The sequence below is a fragment of the Nymphalis io genome, chromosome 6, assembly GCF_905147045.1.
Source record: "Nymphalis io chromosome 6, ilAglIoxx1.1, whole genome shotgun sequence".
In the NCBI taxonomy this organism is placed as follows: domain Eukaryota; kingdom Metazoa; phylum Arthropoda; class Insecta; order Lepidoptera; family Nymphalidae; genus Nymphalis; species Nymphalis io.
The window spans coordinates 2,987,664-3,008,620 of NC_065893.1; the positions used below are offsets into that span (position 1 = coordinate 2,987,664).

A 20,957-nucleotide genomic window follows, 5' to 3' on the forward strand; every position below is an offset into this window, starting at 1 on the left:
ATAATAATTTTGGGAATAATCCACAATAATTGATAATTTCAAAGAGTGTTTTATGTGCAGACATCGTCAGTTTTAGTTGGCGTGGATAATCGAGTGGGTGGTGCCATCCGGAACTATAGAGTTTTGGTACTGGCATTATTTAATTCCTTGAAGATTTACTCCATACTTATATTCCTTCTTGCCAACAAACAGATGTAAAATGTTTATATTTTGCTCCGAAAAATGAAATAAATTAAAATTCTTTCATATTTATTTTAATACAAAGTAATTGTACACGTTTTAAGATCTATTCATGGGACGTTAACGTTTTCATGAGGCGGTGAGTGTATTTTAATGAACGTAATATTAAAATGTATATTGTTTTTTTCTTCGCGCCCTATTTAGTTATGTTTATGTTTATATCGTTTGTTTTTATTTTTATTTTAGAGCGGCAGACAGGCAAGTGATCTGATAGTAAGTGGTCTTCATAGATTGGCACTCTAAGAAGTATAAATGCTTTACACCATCATTGCACACAATCATGTTATGTCTGTACACTGACTCACTCATACGGAAGAATCCATATGAAGTATTGATGTGTGGCGGTACAACAAATGATGATACTATGATAACTGTAGGGGTACGATCCTCATTGAGCCCTACTATCATATACTTATCGTATCTTTACAAAGAGCAAGGTTAGTTTTGAAGGTAAACGAAAACATAAATTTGGAAGCGATCACAACATTTGAAAATATTTTAATATCATTATCTATTTTAGTTACTACGTTATTTTTATTTAAACGCTCGTTTTTATTTCGTTTCAACATAGTTCTGAAATGTGTTGCAAATTTTATTCGTATGTTTAGTAAGCTAAACAAAAGGCTCATACGCTTTTTTGTAATTTTGAATGTTATTCTTTTGTTAATAAAAATAAATAAAAATGAAGTTTCAATTTTCTTCTAGTTTCAAATTATTTTTTATTCATATAAAACTATAAACAAAGAAACTGATAAAGAGAAAATGACATAAAGCTGACCAATTGTGAGTCACACATATAAATTATTTTTCTCATTAGAATGGTCTAGAAGACGTTTACAAAACATATATGCAAATTAATTTCGGTTTAAATTGCTAAGACAGTTGTACGTGTTTTGATGAAATAATAGATCAGACAAAGAAATTGTCTGGCGGCAATTAAAAGATTGAATTCTTTTCAACGCTTGCCGTTGTCAAGATGAAAACTTTACAAGATAACAATCTTACATTATCTTTGAAAACAATTAATAGCAAAAAGACGGCATGATACTGCAACTGTTGGAATGTTCCCATGAAATTAAAATATTGTATACGAGTAAATTCAGCAGTTGAAATTTAGTATTTTTAGAGTTCGGAGTCGGTGCGTCACTTGATTTATAAAATAGTTGCCCGTTGACATCCACGTATTGCCTTCACCTTGATGAGACGCTGGTTTGTATCACGGCTGGATCGTCGGTGCCCGTGACATCAACACGGTCCGCTTGTCCAAAATAAACACCTTAACAATGATACCGATAACCAAATTAGAACTGTTCAAGCTGACCGTTTGAAAGCTAAAGGATTCCTAAAGATCAAAGTCAGGTGAAAATTATCGTCGGAATCCAGAACGCAGTGCTATATAAATGGTCGTGGCAAAAATATACCTGCGCCAGTCATGATCAAGGGCGTGCAGCCTGGATCACGTTATCTGATGTTTAGACTTACTTCTGGCATAGTCGTTTTTCTCCTCGTCTTCGTTGTGGTTGTCGTAAATGTTTCAACAGTTTCTTCGATCTCTTCAACACCGTCGTTCTTGCCGCTCCAGGTACCGAAAAATTCCGTCATATTGAAAAATTTCTTTTCCACTATATACACTAAACTAATAAAGATCTCCACACATTCACTGCACTAGCAGATAGGACGTTTTCGACACATTTGAATTTTTCAAATCACGATTTCTTTGTATCCTTTCAAGTCGTTAGACATCACATCCATTTCTGGCACTACGGTAGCGCGTATGATAAGGTCTGGTATAGACTTTGTTATAAAGGAGCACTGCGGAGACGGCCACAGTTGATCTTGTTCAGAAACCTACTGGAAAACTGAAATAACCGCGGCGAACAAAAAGCACCAGCCAAAACATTTCACATGCGCGATTATTATTAGTTGGACGATCTAGCCGAAAGAGTGAAGTGTCGCTGTAGTCTCTTCGTATATCAGTTTTATACTTTTGATTATTTTCGAACTCATTCTGAGTTTACCTTTACTCTCGCAAGAGTTTGAGAAAAATTTATTGTGACACAAATGGTTCCTGGCAGTCAATTTTATTATGTTTGGCAAAATATTAGATTTTCTCACACATCGACTAGACTTGATCAAAGTTTGTGACGAATGGAAAACTGGTTTACAGGTACAGCTTTATGATGTTCCACATATTGTTATTCGATAATAGACTTTATTGCCTTGTAAATATAAAATACATACGAGAAAATGTACAATGAAAAAAAGCATTGTATGATTTCATAAAACATTCCATTGAATTCATATGTGTATTTGACAGTTAATATCAAATATTTGCATCACGTTTTCATGAAAAAAATTTATGATTACATATTTCTTGTATGTAGCCGTCCAAAACCGGCGTCGGCGTAGGAGCCGACAGTTTCTCCACTTAATATAAATACGCGGCTCTCCTAATACTCCACGATAAATCTGTACCACATTTACCATGGGCTTTCAGACGATTTTATATTTTAGCCCGTTATCGATAAAGTCCTCTATCGAATGTAGCAAATTATTTAAATTACAAGATTTCCTAGTAACGGTTTCATGTAACACAAAATTGCATCTTGTTAACTTTCTGATAGAGTGGAAAATTTACAAGAACGTACAAATATGGGTCATATCTGCCATATTTCGGTTTTTTGTAATCGATTAAACGGTAATTCGTTTGGAAATCCTATTTCACGTTAAATTTCAATGTGCATAGCATGTTGACCTAACATATGGTGGCATATTTAATTACAAGTATGTCCTAACATCGTACCACATTTCAGTGGTAATTATATATTGTATTTATTACACGATGAAAGTTTCGTGTAAAAAGTTAAAAGAATAGCAAAGAAAAACTGCTTGAGTACTTAGATTATCATTTGATTTTCCTTATCCCATTTATTTGGGATCGCACATTTACAAATATTACATTACGACCAGCTCATTGCATGACGCCATCCATACTTGGCTTTTCCTGTAAGGCTGGTTTGCGGGTTATTGAACAGCAGACGGGTTGTTAAATCGATAAGTAACTGGAAGTTTGACTTAAGTAAGCTCTTATGAAACTGACGGTTACTAAGGCAGCCTATTTTATCCTGGCGAAAATCAAACATCATATATATATATATATATATATGTTATATATATGTTATATATATATATATATATATATATATATATATATATATATGTATATATATATATATATAACATATTATAACTAGATCTTAGAAAAAACTTAAAAAGTAAATCTGAATAATATACGTTTCGTTTAAATCAATATCTTTCGTTTTATTTTTGACTTAGATTTGTTTTTATTGATTCTTGCTTTGTGCAAAGAAAGTTTTCAGTGCATATGGAAATAAGTATAAAATAAAACAACGCATAAATTTCACGTAGATTTCTATACTACAGATCATCCAAAAGGCTTCTTTTAATATTAAGATTCTTTACCTCATGATTAGACAAATATAATCATCACGAATTATTTTTATTTTTAGATGTAGAAGAAACAATTATAATATGATAATTTCGTTGGTCTAATTCATACGGAATATCCACGTTCATAGTAACTCACATGACGCCAGCTTCATGTCCGTGACCATTCCTTGACGTCATCCAAGGTGACTTACCTGCAATCACAATCAAGATTAGTGGAGGTGAGATGAAGGATTGGAAGGTAGAAATAGCGCGTACAACATGCTTTACTGCGACATTGACCTGACCAATGCTACATTGAATAGTAAATATTTAGAATATCAAACAATTATAGTATTTAAAAACATTGTGATATAACAAAAAATTTAAAATAGTTTCTACATGTAATTTTTTATTATAGTATTGTAATAATTTTACTAGATAAAGAAAGCATAGCAACACAGGTAACATTGTCGGTTTTTATTTAATTACACGCGCTTAAATGTTAATAAGAACTTTTCATAAATAAAGTATATTATTATAATTTGATTGTTATTTATGTAAACGCTATCCATCTTCCGTTATTTAGAAAAAAAACCAATGGTTTTCAATTAAGAAATAATTCGTGCGAAATAATGTGTATGCGTTTCTTAAATATAATTTAAGTTTGATGTATTATTGGCACTGCAGTCACTTAGATAAATATTTAAAAAAGGAACAATTTTTTGGGTTACATTAATATTAATCACCTTTCACTTCAGAACGAAGCCTAGGGTTAACGGTATACGGATTATAATAATCAGGGTGTACCGTATAGTGGCTTCCCTTTGAATTCCCTTGTTTTAAACTTTTGCAATGTTTTCTATTCGTATGTAAACATTACCCGGGCTTCAATAATGATTTTTTTTGTTACCCGAAAAATATAGTAAATTTGTCATAGTCATACTATATAGTCTTATTCAAAAAATTTAATTCTATAAGCTACGTAGGAATAAATTAATGAATTATTTTTATCTATATCTATACTCAAAATAAAACTGTAACAGGGCCACAATGGACGTAAAATACTTTAATAATACCGTACCGTATATAGTAACAGCCTGTGAATGTCCCACTGCTGGGCTAAAGGCCTCCGCACCTCTTTTTGAGGAGAAAGTTTGATCAACTCTCCAATGCGGGTTGGTGGAATACACATGTGGCAGAATTTCAGTGAAATTAGACACATGCAGGTTTCCTCACGATGTTTTCCTTCACCGTTAAGCACGAGATGAATTATAATCACAAATTAAGCACATGAAAATTCAGTGGTGCTTGCCCGGGTTTGAACCCGGGCAAGCATCACTGAATAATAGTGAACTTTAATAATAGTGGCCGATAATCGATATAGAGGCCAGAACGATTGAAACTAATGTCTGCCCGTGCGAAACACCGCGGAAACCACGAAACTTATTTTAATAAAACTAACCGTAGTTGTACTCATTGTCAGCGTAGTGATATATGTATGAGATTTTTGTATATTTAGACAATTATATAAAAGCATTTGTTCATATTCTATGCGTCTGCGCATCGTTTATCCGTTTTACAACTTTGAACAGATGTTATTGGCATATGCGTGGAGGTTTCTGGCATAGTACTGTAGGACCTTCGACTCCGGGTTATCTATATAAAATAATATTATCATTCAAACAATGTTTTTCTTACATTCACAAATTTTATTTGCAAAGATGAAAATTCTTAGTATTAATTTTTTAATTTTTATTCATGTTACGTACGTAATCTTAAAAAAAACGTTATATAGATTATTTTTTTTAAATATTCAAATTAAATTTTAATTTGGGTTGTCAGATAAAATCAAAGTTTACTTGGATTGTAAGTCAACCTACAACACTGTGTGTGTGTGCGCATGTGTGTGTGCGGGCGATTGTGTGAATTATATAGGATATATTTGTTAAGCAAATCGATACAGTTACTATGAAAAACGAGTTTATTCTTCAATAAAACGTGTAATATATACACGCAAGGGGAGCTTCTAGTGGTTATAAGAAAATTACTTATGTCAGGGGGATTACAACAATTATATGTACAAGTACAAGCATGTTTATAATTAAACAATGAAAGCTATACAGTAGTCAGTAACCATTAGATATCCTTACTAATATTATAAATGCAAAAGTGGATTTATTTGTTTATTTGTTACTCTTACACATCTTAACTACTCACTGTGAAATTTTATATACACGTTGTCAGAGGTAATTTTTTAATTTCACTAGTGGAAGCACGTCTCGTTCTTCCACTAAAACTAAAATTGTAAACTAAGTGACACATCCCCGGATTTGAACCTCGATAAAAATCCACGTGTTGTTTCCACTGAACCATCTCTTATATCCACACTTAACAATTTTTTGATAATGTTGTCTCTAGGTTTAGGTAGGTAGGTAGGTAGGTTCTTAAAAATTGCTTGATCGATTCGAATGAAAATGCATAATTATATAAATAATATAAGTTTACGCCAATGTATATTTTTTATAATTATATATTATATAAGAGAAAAATGTAATAAAAAAACGACATTCGACACACCGTGTTGCGGCACGACGCCGCGCCGTGTCCCGGCAGCGGCGCCGTGCCGATACACGGTGGTCGGTGCTGAACCGTAGACATGGGTCCACGCCCTAATCCTTCAAGTACGCCATTCGCTTCAGTTGAAACCGATTCTGAAATCACTCGATTAGTTTTTATAATGAATTTTAAATAACAATATAGTAGTTTTCTTCAACATTAATAAAATAATTTTAAGTCTCTAAAATTAGATATTAATTTGATTTCAATTGAAGCCGTTATGTTGGTTGTCCTCTCCTTATACTACATGAAGATTTATCATAAAAATATCCTTTTATTGTTGCGTTTACTAACATATTTATTTTACATAAGTATAATATGATATTTCCATGTTACATACATTCTCTAATTATTTAACTTGTACTTGTTATATTAGTGTATTTATAAGTTTTAATAGTATCTATTAAAATGCATTAAAAGGCATTTTGTTTTTAGTAGTTCCAAGGCGTGCTAATTGCGATGTATTAGTCATAATCACTTTTTGATTAATTGACATGAGTAGATGTTTTACAAGTTATATTTATTCGCAGTAATTTGTTAACAAGTGTTTCGCAATAAAATTAAATAAGAACAAGGAAATATTTTTTTATCACGATAGGGCGTCATTAAATCTGAAATGGCATTGGAAGTTTCAAGTATACACATTCCGAATAATATTCTTAGCTATAACTAGCTGGCATGTTTACGAATACATTTCGTTTCAGCAAAAATATTCATAAATAAATAGTTTTATCATTTTATACAATTTAATCTAAAATTAGGTTTACAAAAAATCGTCAAAAATCAGCATAAATTTTAGATCAACTTTAAAACTATTTGTCAATTTACGTTAGTGTTGGAACAAACTGTATATACTGTTTTGTTTGCGTGTTGTAAATTCATATTAATATTTTTAAGAGGGAAGTGTTTATTGATTGTTTTTTTCAGCTTTTAAGCGATAGTTTCTAATCCGATTGAAATTTCATATTATTTCAGTTTATAATATCAAGGTAGACACATTATAATACCGTTGTATATATTTTCAGGCACCTAAAGCTTGTTATGTCCACGTAGAGTAAATTATCGGGCGATTACCAAGCAAACACTGCACGAAAAAGATATAATGTGCGCAGAAATATCAATGATCGTATAATATTGATTGTTGTAATAGATAAGACATTGTAACTTAAAGTTTTTAATTTAAAAATAATAATATTAAAAAATAAACGATTACTTTAGTTTAATGTATATATTTATCACATGGTTTTATTCTTTATTTAAATTAATATCATATTCCTTTCAAGCGTTTTCTGTTAATTAAAATTGCCGTTGTAGAAGCTTTTTAATTTGTACCATTATTTTTTAAGATCATTAAATAGAAAAATTAAAAAAAAGGTAAACAACCTCTGCCAAAATGTTGCTTGAAAGAGACCACCGCTTTAGAGATAAGGCCGCGTGTCGAGTAAAAAGTTTTTATATATAAAAATAGTTTTTTTGTAAAGTCAAAATAAATATATATATAGTTTTTACACAATTCAAATTACGAAAAAGAAGAAATTAGTTTTTTTTTTGTATTTATTAAAGAAAATTCAAACATTCGCCTGGAAATATTGGTTTTCATTGTGAAATACCAGAAGAAGTGACGTTCTTTATTATTATAAAGCTAGGTGTGATAGTTGTTAAGTTGATAAGCGACTGTAATACGAATGATTTGTAATTTGAACGCAAAGGTAGCGGTAAATAGACTAATTAGACACGCCAAGACCCAACGCATTCTCATTAAGGTGAAAATTAATTTCGATGTCAGGGGAAAATTTATTACAATAAGCTACGCCGTGTCTATTTACGACAAATAGGAATTAAATAATTATCATATGCAATCGTCTTAGTGTACTGTATTAACTATGAGTCGTTTTCTTAAAAGGCATCAATTCAGTGTCAAATTACATAAGATGTATTTCTTCTAAAATCTAAGATTATACGTAAACATTACCTTAATCTTGGAAAAAAAGACATTAATCCTTTCAGATTTATTTGTTAATGTTTGTGTTAAGAGATGGGTCTGCGTTTTATAGTAAATAGTGGTAAGCTTTGCTTAATAGTGCGACAAAAATATCTGGCTGTTTTTGTAGAACAATTTCCTGAACAGCCCGCATATATTACATTAGTTTCCGCTCGCAATTGGGAGTAGGTACCTTATACCCTTCTATGTATGTGAGAACGTGTAAGCAAAATTTCATAACGGTTCGGTGGAGTAGTTAAGATGTGAAAGCGTATCAAAAATACTAACTTTCGCATTTATATTATTTGTTACGATACACGTATATTCGTTAGTCTAGTGATCTATTGGCTAATTTATAAAGCTACAAATTACGAGGTACTTGACAAAATTAACGTGTGCATAATCCATTTTAATACTCCATACTGGAAATAGAAACTATAAAGAGTGATGGATTTACTGATCCTAAATACAGTAAGTGTCATAGACTAACAGTCGAGATACAAATCTTGCATAAATGTTCTGCTAAGAAAAGGTCTCATCCTCCATTAAGGAAAAGGTTACGATAATATTCAACCAAGATAATATTGCACGTAGGATTTTATCGAAAATATGAAAATATTTTCATAATGCACCCATTTATCGAACGAAATTAATTATTAAAAAAAAATCACCACGCTTAAATGGATTTATACCCCAAATTATGGATTAGGTATCCGCCGATTTGTTGGATGTTAGTCAAAAACGTCATAGACAATTCAAAAATCGTCGTTCCGCATTGAAGCAATTCTTAGTGATATTTAAAATTAACTAACCACTAATCAAACAAAGACGAAAAATTAGAACGAGTTATTAGTTCATAAAATTATATAATATTTAAACCATAATAAGACCGAGTGACCCACATCATAGGTAACAATAAGATGATAGCACAAGTTTATTACTCCTGCGTGTCAATTAATCACTGTACTCATAAACTGTGCCAAGAACGGATTAGCCAAGTCAGTCATAAACAAAACTTTGTTATACTAAAATAGAAATTTAAAAATGAATGTTTTGCGCAATTGATGAAATAAAATTATTGCAATATATTCTTTGTTGTGCCTCACTCATCAAAGCGTATATAATTACAAAATATTTGCCTTTTTATAGTTTCGAAATTGGTTATGATGAAAGAAGCTAATCATCGTAGGAGATAAGATAAAAAAGACAGATTGATTATTATTAAAGAAACTTACAATTTATTCTTAGTAAGTAATTGCATAAGAATAAAATATTCTTATTAATATTATAAATGAGTGTTTTTTTTGTGTTTATTTATTTGTTTTTTACGCTTTAATGTCTTAACTACTCAATCGATCATTGTGAATTTTTGCATACGCGTTGCCAGGGTATAGAAAATGACATAGTATACTAAATAACTTTCCGTCTTAACGAGAAGCGCCGCGGAATTGTCCAGCTTGCTTGCGCTTGCTATCGTGAGTACAACAAGCCTTCGTCTACTGATAGGCATTAACATTTTTGGATATGTTTATTATTGTTTAAGTCAGCTATGCTGTTCCAAGCATGAGATCTAAGATTATCATAGCTTATATACCTTGTCTGTTATTACATTGCGTCAATCAGACTCACAAAACAAAGTAAGTTTTGATGATTTGCGATCAAATCTCTTTATGTGTGCATGGATAAAATCTTTATTTAAGTATTTCACTCGTACGTAACGATAATAATATGCTCGTATGTATAACATTGGTCCTTTTAATATTAAGCCGATAAAAGAATAGGCTGTGACAGATGGGCAGGTACACGACATCGATCGTACAAAGATATTGTCCTCGGACGTACGACATATAAAAATATTTTAATTAATATCTATTAATATATTATACATATAATGAAAAACTTTGGGCCGTGAAGTGTTAAAGTATTTGTTTGCGTTTACCCAATTATTAATATTATGTAAATAATCTTCGTTATTGTGTTTGCCAGCCTTTGATTAACGATGGTTCACGAATTGTAAAATTTCGTTATCGGCGGATTTTTTTTAATATATTCATTTGACATGGCGTTATTTTTTCACCCTAAAATTTAGTGTAATCCTGTGTACGTCAAAATTTGATAAGCTTTTAACAATCGCATTTGGAAAGCAAAGTTTTACAAATCAGCAATTTTGTTAAAAGACTCAGTCAAAGCTCCGTGTTTTTAAATGGTATGTCAGTGGGTGTAAATGTTTGTGCGTGTATGTGTGTATGTAATTTTGTTTTTAAGCTGTTCGTTTTCGTTTCATTTGCCTCGTAAGTATATCTTGTATACAATATGATATTATTAGTTCTATTGAAATCCGACTTGTATTTACATAAACAAAAACAAAATAAAACAAACATAAGTTTTTGTATAATTCAGTAAATTTTTTATACTTTATATGTATATTTTGTACTTTGGGAGTATTTTGGGGTCTATGGACAATTGTTTATGGATAAATGAATTGGCAAGTAAACCAAAATTTATGTTTAAATTTTATTGATATGCCAATAAGTCGAAAACTTCTCTTAAATTTATAAAAAAAACTCAGTGATTAATTTACAGACAGCTGCGCACAAATGACGTAGTGTTTACGCGGTATGTAGGTTAATGTAAGTAATAGTAAGTAGCTCCATCTATTAGACTGATAACGAACTAATTAGGAAATGGTTCGTATCAAAGTTGCTCTTCAAAAATAAACAATTCATGTTTATTTTATTTTATTTAGTAGGATTGATATTTATCATTTGCTTTCAACAGATTAATTTTCTTTTAACGTGATCATCAATGAAAATTAAAAAAACCATAATCTATGAAATGTAATATTTTTTTGTATTACTGCATCGATGATTACTAAGGCTTGTTTTTCTTAAATAAGGAAATCATAGATTTTTTTGTAAAATTCGTAAATGTAAATACTTAGATATTGATAAATATATAACCCTTTTATTTATTATTATATATTCTATTTTATTTTATGCATAAGCCGAGTTCTACTTTGTACATATTATAACTCAACATCTCAACTTGTGCAAGCTCGTCTGGGTAAGTACCACCCACTCATCAGATATTCTACCGCCAAACAGCAGTAGTTGGTAATGTTGTTTTCCGGTTTGAAGGGTGAGTGAGCCAGTGTAATTACAGGCACAAGGGACATAACATCTTAGTTCCCAAGGTTGGTGGCGCATTGGTGATGTAAGTGATTATTAACATTTCTTACAATGCCAATGTCTATGGGCGTTGGTGACCACTTACCATCAGGTGGCCCAAATGCTCGTCCGCCTTCCTATTCTATATATATATATAAAAAAAAACTTTCCATCGATTTTGATTCATAAATTTTCTTCAGACGCTAGAAGTAGTTGATATGCTGTGTATATGAAAATGTACACTAATCTGTCCCTTTCTGTCATAAATATTTTGTTATTCAAAGCAACGAGACAAAAAAATTAATTATAGAACGCTTATTAATAGGTGCTAATTAATTAAAACATTTTGATATTTACTAGTGTCAATGGACAATCTTTTGATTAGAAAGTGATATTCTTTAGCTATAATAAAAGCACGTGGCGAACGAAGGTGCCAATAACCTTTCCTGTCTCATCAATCACCATTGACACGCCCAACATCGTATTTAGTAGTAATGTCGTAACATACTTACGCATGAAAGTTATTACAACATAGGCATTAATTGAAATTATTCGCGTGCATCGAATACGATTGCATAAGTCCTGGCTGATGCATTCAACTATATGAATTATATTAGCTGTAATCGTGACTATTACAATCGCTTCTAGTTTAATTCATAATAAAAGTGTTTTAAGAGTCTTTTGATAACATTTCAATTATGTTTTTTTTTTTTATAGAATAGGAAGGCGGACGAGGCTTCCCTTAGACTTTGGCATTGTAAGAAATGTCAACCATCGCTTACATAGCCAATGCGCCACCAACCTTGGGAACTAAGATTTTATGTCCCTTGTGCCTGTAATTACACTGGCTCACTCACCCTTCAAACCGGAACACAACAATATTAAGCACTGCTGTTTTGCGGTAGAATATCTGATGAGTGGGTGGTACCTACCCAGACGAGCTTGCACAAAGCCCTACCACTAGTACAGAATTTAATGTATTATTTTACTTCTCACAATAGACACTAGCATTGCTATAAGTAAAAATAACATTTTACATTATATTGTATCTGCGCTTCTAACTATGGGATCTATGATGTACAAACGAAACCCTTGTGGGTGTAATTACACTGACTCACTAACTTTTTAAACTGGAACAGAGCAGAACAATGAATACTTAGGTGTTAAGCAGTAGAGTATATGCAGGCTTGCACATGGCTCTACCGCGGCTAGATCAGTCTTTGTAAAAAAACAAATTAACAATTTGAATAGTCAAAACATTTTCTGTTTTATTTTATTTATCTGTATATCTTATTTTTCTCTTTTTATACACGCCTGTGTGCGCGTGCTTTCTGTTGCGTGATTCATTTTTAGGGTATTCATTTTATTTCTCACCAGAGCGTATAAATATAATGTTGTTTATGTTACAATATCTCCGATCCACTGAAAAGACTTAAAAATTGTCATAAATAATTAATTATCATAATGTCGATTTTTTTAATATACTACGTCTATATATTTGGGTTTAAAAAAAAGTTTGTACAGTATTTTTAAATTTCGAATGAGTAAACATACATTTTTAATTTATTATAAATGGTACTTATTATTGAATACTCACAAACACCTAAAAATTAATTGATTCGACTTCTTATTAACGAATTCAATATCTTCAAGGTGAAATCGCAAAAATATCATTTAAAACTCACAATCACCCTACATTTTTATTGTATTTTAAAAAAATATAGCTAAAACGGATTTTAATTTCTTCGATTGCATTGAAACGAAGTATAATTGTAGAATACAGTGTAATAGTAATACGAAGAGAAAGTTGGCGGGAATGTCGAGCAAAAACTGTTTTTCTCAAATCGAAACCAGCTCATGGTTCCCACAATTCTGTGTTTTTATTTTACACGTAAATTTGTTTTTATTGCCATGACCGCAAAAGATACAGCCCAATAATTCTCCGAAAAGTTTTCAATGGGATTAACGTGCAGTCGCATAAAATTCCTAATTTTGTATTCGTATTTTGTTGAAATCTATCAAGTCAGGAAATTATCTCAAGCCTTAAATGCTTAATGTGCCCTTGTTCAGGTGTCAAGACAATTGTATCGTCCAATCAATTTCCCTTAATCTTTATACAGTGTTGTTTTAAAATATACGTCCTTAATAAAAGTTAATTTACTATATTATTTTGAAACAATTTCATCCGGTAACGAGTTCTAAATTTGATTTTAATTTAAGAATAAAATATTCATCACATCCCGTAATGTACCGCTGGTTAAAGCCCTTGAAGGCAATGCTTGGAGCGAATACCACCACACTACTTCAATTAGGGTTGGCGGCAATACTTATATCCAACTCGTGCAAATTTCCCTAACATACTAACATTTTATCATGAATTGTTTTTACAATTTTATCACCCTATTGTAATATCTTATCCCTCTTTGATAACTGTCCCTAAAATTTCTAGATTTTTTATTGCTTTTTTTAAATGTAACAAATCTGTTAATTCATAAAACATCTGCTATAAAAAGTTGGATACCTAAAATTCAGCCAATAGCGTGACTTTTAGAAACGTCACTTAAGCTAATAGCATAATAATGTTAAAATCAAAAGTAAAAGTCAAAAATCTTTTTTCAATATAATATACATATACGTGTGAAGTAAATAATGTGTTCAGACTACTTTTTTGTTTTGTAATCGCAAATTAATAAAGCGAAGATTATCAGTATTCTGCCAGCTTCATCGCGTAATGGTTAATTGAAAATTTCAACATCGTCAGAAGCAATTAATGGGAATACGATTCTTTGCCAAGATAAGATAAATCATATTAAACGATTGTAAAAGTTTTAAATCAGTTATAAAATACAGTATAGAGTCTTTTAATCGCAATCAAATGCGTCATTTAATAAAAACAGTAGACTGATCGAGAAAAAAAGCGAGCAACACAGCACTGTCATTATACGTGGCAGAATGTAATCTGTTTTTTTTTAATTCTTTCAACTAGTTTAGTCAATATTTTGACAATGATAATCCGTCATTCTATTTAAAGTTAAGTAAGCAAAGTGAAATGTCTGTAAATCCTTTTAAGAAGGCTCGAAACTTAGTACGTTAAGCTGCTCTAATGCAGGTTAATGTAATAAGCCATATAATAGTTTTCGGCGGCTCAAGCTTGCTTTATACCAAATTTTCAATATCGAAATTTCGGGTAATTTATAATATGCGTAAATATTTGCATTTGATAGAGTTAATTCAAAAAACTAGCTTTATGTTAGGATACACAAGATTGTTACGTTGTAAGTTAAAACGTTGCACATTGAAACTCTCATTACTTAAATAAAAAATATATAAGATTTCATATGATTTACCAAGTATATTTTATACTACTACTAAAATAAAAGGTCTCACAAATTAAAGAGCACGTGAAACTGTTTTTGAATGTATAGTTAATTTCCATATTATGTGTTCCTCTTTATTTTGTATTAATTTGTTTAATTGTAATTGTTAATTTATCTTTAAAAATATTTTTATATTTATATTATTATTATTATATTTGAATATATTTCACAACGATCAGATTTTTTAACCACAGATATAAAAATAAAACCTTTTGAGTTAGTAAGAGATTAGATAAGACCGATAATAATATCGTAGAGCAAGAGAAAGCTTTCAGTTCGACTAAACAACAGCTGTAAATATAATAAATACCACGTTTCGAAATATGCTGTAATAATGAGAAAATTACGATGTGCCCACATCCGAGCCATAATCTGTTTATCCTTTTTATTGCGCTATATATATTTTTTATTTTTTCGTTTCTATTTACATAAACTTATTTAAATGCTTTGTAAGTCTAGTGGCTACTACAAAGATACAGATCCGGAAGTCCTGGGTTAAAATCCCGGGTTAGGCTAATAAAAAGTCAATTTATCGGGATTTTTCACCTACACGACTGGAGGAAGATCAGGTGGATCTTCCTCCAGTCGTGTAGGATTTCCGTCCCGTAAATACTTTCGTCGCAATATTTCCTATTATTCTATTGTATTTTTTACAGAATAGGTTAGCATAATCAGAAATATTAATCATACTTCATATCGCCAATGTGCCAACAATCTTGGGAACTAAGATGTTATATCCCTTGTACCTGTAGATACACTAGCTCACTCACTTTTCTGTTTTGCGGTAGAATATCTGGTGAGTGGATTGTACCCAGACGAGCCTGCACAAAGAACTACCACCGCGTAAAAGTATTGTGCCTTTAATATTATTGCGGTCTCTTTCACATGTATGGAATTAAGCGGGATAGCAAGTCAATTTTTTGAAAACAGAATCACCAATATTTTACGCTCTAAAAGCGTAGAGACGAGATACGATAAGTTAATATTATAATTAGTGCACCTTGTCATTATGCAATCGCTCTACAAATAAACAGCCGATTGTATAAATAGTTCTTTGATAACCGAACGGTTCATCATTACAAAGTTTCGTCAACGCGATTTATGATTCATTTACGTCCGAATCTTTTGACAACGATTTTATGTGAGACGCTTAAGTATCCTTCAAAATATACGTAAATATATAAATCTTACAATTTAACGGCACACATTCAAACGATTACTTTTATATTACTACACTTGCGTGCAAAAAGTAACGTTACACTAATATTCTACACTTTTTTTCTGAGAGATAAAATACAGTAAATATAACTATTTCAATGGTAATTTTTTTAATATGACGAAGCTAAAAATAAATATAATTATTCGAAAAAGAATAATCGTTAAGAAAATAGTTTTCCTTAGATACTACAGCCGAAAGACTTCCACTGCTGAACAAAGGATCCACGGAATTCCATATTGGCCGGTCTTGTGCTGCCTACATCCAACGGCTTCCCGCCACTCTTTTTATGTAATAAGTAGACTTTCTATCAAATATACCGATCAATTCATCTTATTATTGATATAGGCTGCAATAACGATATATTATATGTCTGTACTCACCAACCAGCTTCGAACCCCTATCTATACATATAATAAAAATGTAACTGATCGTTGTCTCACATGGAAGATATTCGAGTAAAACTATTATCGAGAGTCTACATATATCTAGATTCGGGTGCAGCAAAAACCAATAAATACTAATATCCAACGTAAGAAAATGTTGTATATACTGAAATATTACATGTCAGCAGACTTATAATATTTCAGTGTGTGTGATCTTAGTGTTTTTTTTAAAAATAATACGAGGGCAAAACCTCTGCCACAGCTAGTATAGAACCTGCTTTGATTCTCAATTTTTTATTTTAATAAAGCAAGTTAGACAGTTGTATGGCAATATTGGTCCATAGATATTGACATTAAAAAAATATAGACCATAATGCTATACCCTTGTGCCGCTAACTGCACTAACACATTCACGCTTTAAACCAAAACACAGTAATACCAAGTTTCGATGTTTGGTTTCAAAATAATTGGTGACGAAGACGGGTTTGCACAAAGTAATGCTTTTGTTCAGCCGTGCCTTTCTGTAAGAACTAGCTTCGTGCAATATTGAAACCTGACATACGGTGATACGCTGTTTTAATGCGTATATTCTTTAAATGTTTTAATTATTATAATGATGCTGCGACACGGTCGCATATTAATCTTGGACAAGTCACGATCGGATTTTACGGTAAGTTTTGGATTTATTCTTACAGACTAGCTTGAGAATTGTGGGATAATTACGAGATTTATTTTTTTTCACATAAAAGCAAAGGTATTGCAATGATCGGTGTCGACTAATTATCTTTTACAATTATATATTCCTACTGAAATAAAGTAAAATTGTAATTGAGTTTTTTTTTTTTTATTTCATTAGAAGACGTTGGCCGAAATGAGTCATTCATCGCAGTACCTGTGGGTCGAACATAAAATTGTAACGACGCATGCGACGCGACGGCCATGCTCGATACCGGGAGACGAATGGAAATAAAGTACAAAATTAGACCATGGGTACTTGAAGGGATTTCATTTCTTTGTTCTCAATATATATAATAAGGTTTTATATGTAAGTAAATATTGTAATACACATTAGAGAAATATAAAATATTTTTTATTTTGCACGGGTAATATAATTTTTTTTATTTAAACTTTACTAAAAACAATTTAACCGTTAACAGAGCAATGCGTGCAACATAACGATGTAAAAGTTGCAAGTTCGATTCTGATCCATTTAGCTATTTACAATTCCTAGCACAAGTTTAACGCTTAATTGGAGGGGTAAGTAATAAAAAGGAAATTGCTTGTTTGGCGTGTATTTAATTAAACACTGATATCTTCACCTTTCTGTCATTATTGATTTAACACACGAAAGAAGAAGACACAACATTGAAAATAATTTAGTTATATATTATACAATTTCATTGTCTAATATTAAATTCTGAAACCGAACAAGATATAATGCAATGTAACATTTATCTCTTACTTGTAATGAACAGATATTATAAATTTAGCTAAATTTACACCAACCATGAACTAAATACACTTAAGTATGGGTAATGGATCTAAAACTGTATTTAGTATATATCAGGTCGATGCTTCTAAATTCTTCTCTATATGGAGTGAATGTTTACAAACGTCAAATACTACTAACGTCCGCTGTTGCAATGGTTTTTAATTTTAATGATTATTGCATTTTTTTTCTTTTTTATAGAATAGCAAGGCGGACGAGCATATGGTAAAGGGCTACCTGATGGTAAGTGGTCATCAACAGCTTTACCACATTCTAACCATATACGATCTTACTTTGCTTGTTTCGTACCTTTCATCGTGTAGATTTCGTCTTTTTATGCTATAAGTGGACAGGCAAATGGGCCACCTAACGGTAAGTGGTCATGGGCATTGCCCATAGAAATTGGCGATGTAAGAAATATTAACTATTTCTTACATCACCAATGCACCACCTTGGGAACTAAGATATTGTGTGCCTTGTGCCTGTAGTGATACTGGCTCACTCGCTGCTTATCGGTAGAATATCTGAGGAGTGTGTGGTACGTATCCTGTCGGGAATGCACAAAGCCCTACACCTAGTGAAGTGGTTATTCGTTATTCTATTTATGGACGACCCCTTCAAAAGTTTTATTTTAATATTTTCTATATATAGAGTTAATGTTTTAAGAACTAGCACCTATGGTGGGATTAGTAATAGTTAGTAAACACATCGTTTCCTGTGTAAATTAATGTCAGGTAAGCCCAAACTATTTATGAAGACTAATGCAATAGCTTGTATAAATAATTGTCGGAGTAAATATATTTATAGATACCATAAAAAATCTATATTGAGAATGTGATGATAATTGCCTTTGTTTTTATATATTATAAGTTTTGAATAAAAATTAGATAAATTTTTATACGTTATATGTTAGTTGAGGTTGCCAGCTGTTAGCCAACGATATCATTATTATTGTAAGTTTGTACCGGATTTATACCTAGGCATACAAGGTACTGCCCTAAGGGCCGAAGGGAAGCAGAAAGCCTACCTAGCATAAATTAATATAATTTTACAAACTAACCGCTTCGAAATGGGAGATAGTTACATTATGAAAATGCCTAGAGGATCTCTAAAAGCTGGCCTGGCTATCACAAGATCAATAATTTTTGATTAGTGACTACAATCATTGTAAAACACCAACGTGGAATCGTGTTATTTAATAAAGATCTACTAGTACAATCTAATGTATCATATATCTAAAGTAATTCTTTGTTTGTACTTGACATAAATTATTGATTTAAAGTTTTATATTGATATAATCCAAGTGTTTTTCATGAACTAAGTAAATAATTAAGTGCATACTTTGTTTCGCCGATTGATTGAAAAAATTAATACGTAGACAAAGTAATTTGGAGAACCTTGTTTAATAAATAGTTCTTTTATTTATTTAGAAATACATTGATATGACAATCTATAAATTACCTTTAATCCATTATAAATCTTTGATAATGCAAAGAGGAAGACGCTGCAATATTTTTTTATTTATTTTGATTGATTGCTCTGATGTGGACGTAGCATTATAATTCCGCGCTGCGGTCGAACAGGTGTGTTATATCCTTTAATGATAAAGTGTAAATATTTACAAGTAACAGGGCATCGTACTAGTTTTAGCAAAATAAAATATTTATTATTGGCAAGTGTTACAACCGAAGGTTGTTCTAATTCCTCGACTTTTCGCTGTGAATAACTTTTAATTTTAGCTTTCGATCGCTTTAAAGGAAGTCAGTTAGTCACATGTGTCATTGACCTCCGAGTCACTTGACTGTCAAATTAGTCGCGCCATTTGAGTTCTGTGACTTATTGAAATTAAACTAATTTAATGTGACTCGTGTTGGTATGGTAGGCATTTTAGTTAATATGGAACGCTCGTATCGACTAGACTTTAACTACGGCTTCACACACATGGGTTTTTTCAAAATATTCGTCAATTTCCGTTGATTTATATTCAAAAATAAAAGTACATTTTATATTTATTTAGTGACAATCCCAGGCGAAGACACAGTCGAATAGGTGACTCCTTTTTAGGAAATCTTATGACCCCGTTCAAGGGGAGCTAGTTTTCCTAAAATCCGTATTTCAACGAATAAATTGGAATATACCAACTAAATGTCAACATTTTTTGTTTCAACATTTCAATTGGTGATGAAAAATGTCAAGATTGTAGCTGACATCGTGTCACACAAGTGATAAACGCGTGGGCGGTGTTTTGCTTAATGTATAGTTTTTTTTCGCGGTACAATGACGTATGTATCTGCAATTTCTTAATATTAATATAACAGTGTGCCTGGTGAGAGTTTTTTTATTTATTCGATAGCGTTGATGTTTACTGCGATTTGAATGGAAACAGCGCCGTCTAGTGATAATAATCGGAACTTCATACAAATCGAAGTTAACCTCAACACTATCGAATAATTAAAAAACTAGCACTAGTCATACTGTTCAGCGTTTTAAAGTTTAGATATAGTTTCATTGTCATAATTACTGATGCGATTTTGGAATATAACTTGTATACTGTCCGCCATTATAATATAATATCTCTATAATTCTCTTATCGTGAAAATTAATTTAATATTTTTCGTCACAGTTTTTCTGCAAATGTATTATATCGATATTAAATCGATCAATTCGGTTAAAAATTATTTATAAACGAAGCTCTAGAAATATTGGTCCTTAGTGTTTAAGTATGGCTAATCTAAGTGGTTTCATCAAAAGTGTATCAAGTTTTCACGTGGTAATTTTCATTAATCCATCTAAATCCTATTAAAACCTTATAGTGTATTAATGATAGAGGTTTCTTAATCCTATTTAAATTTTTTGATAATTAGATTAGCTATAGATTAAATTTTTTTTTTATAGAATAGGAAGGTGGACAAGCATATGGGCCACCTGATGGTAAGTGGTCACCAAACGCCCTTAGACATTGGCATTGTAAGAAATGTCAACCATCGCTTATAGCCAATGCGCCACCAACCTTGGGAACTAAGATGTTATGTCCC

General features: G+C 31.4%; 1 protein-coding gene across 7 annotated transcripts in view; it reads right to left on the reverse strand.

Annotated features, from left to right (window-relative positions):
• Positions 1-20,957, reverse strand: part of LOC126769137 (tropomodulin-1) — an 80,920-nt gene that overhangs the window by 44,419 nt on the left and 15,544 nt on the right. For 3 of the 7 annotated variants that reach the window (XR_007669337.1, XR_007669335.1, XM_050487736.1), the window contains exon 1: positions 1,723-2,066. The exons of 1 other annotated variant lie outside the window; for it this stretch is intronic. Coding sequence is in view for 2 of the 6 variants with exons in the window: in XM_050487736.1 (XP_050343693.1) it covers positions 1,723-1,842 (120 nt within the window). In the remaining 4 variants the exon portion in view is untranslated. Of the gene's footprint in view, positions 1-1,722; positions 2,067-20,957 lie in introns of those variants that run through there. 3 more of the 7 variants (XR_007669336.1, XR_007669338.1, XM_050487739.1) reach the window with 3 other exon arrangements.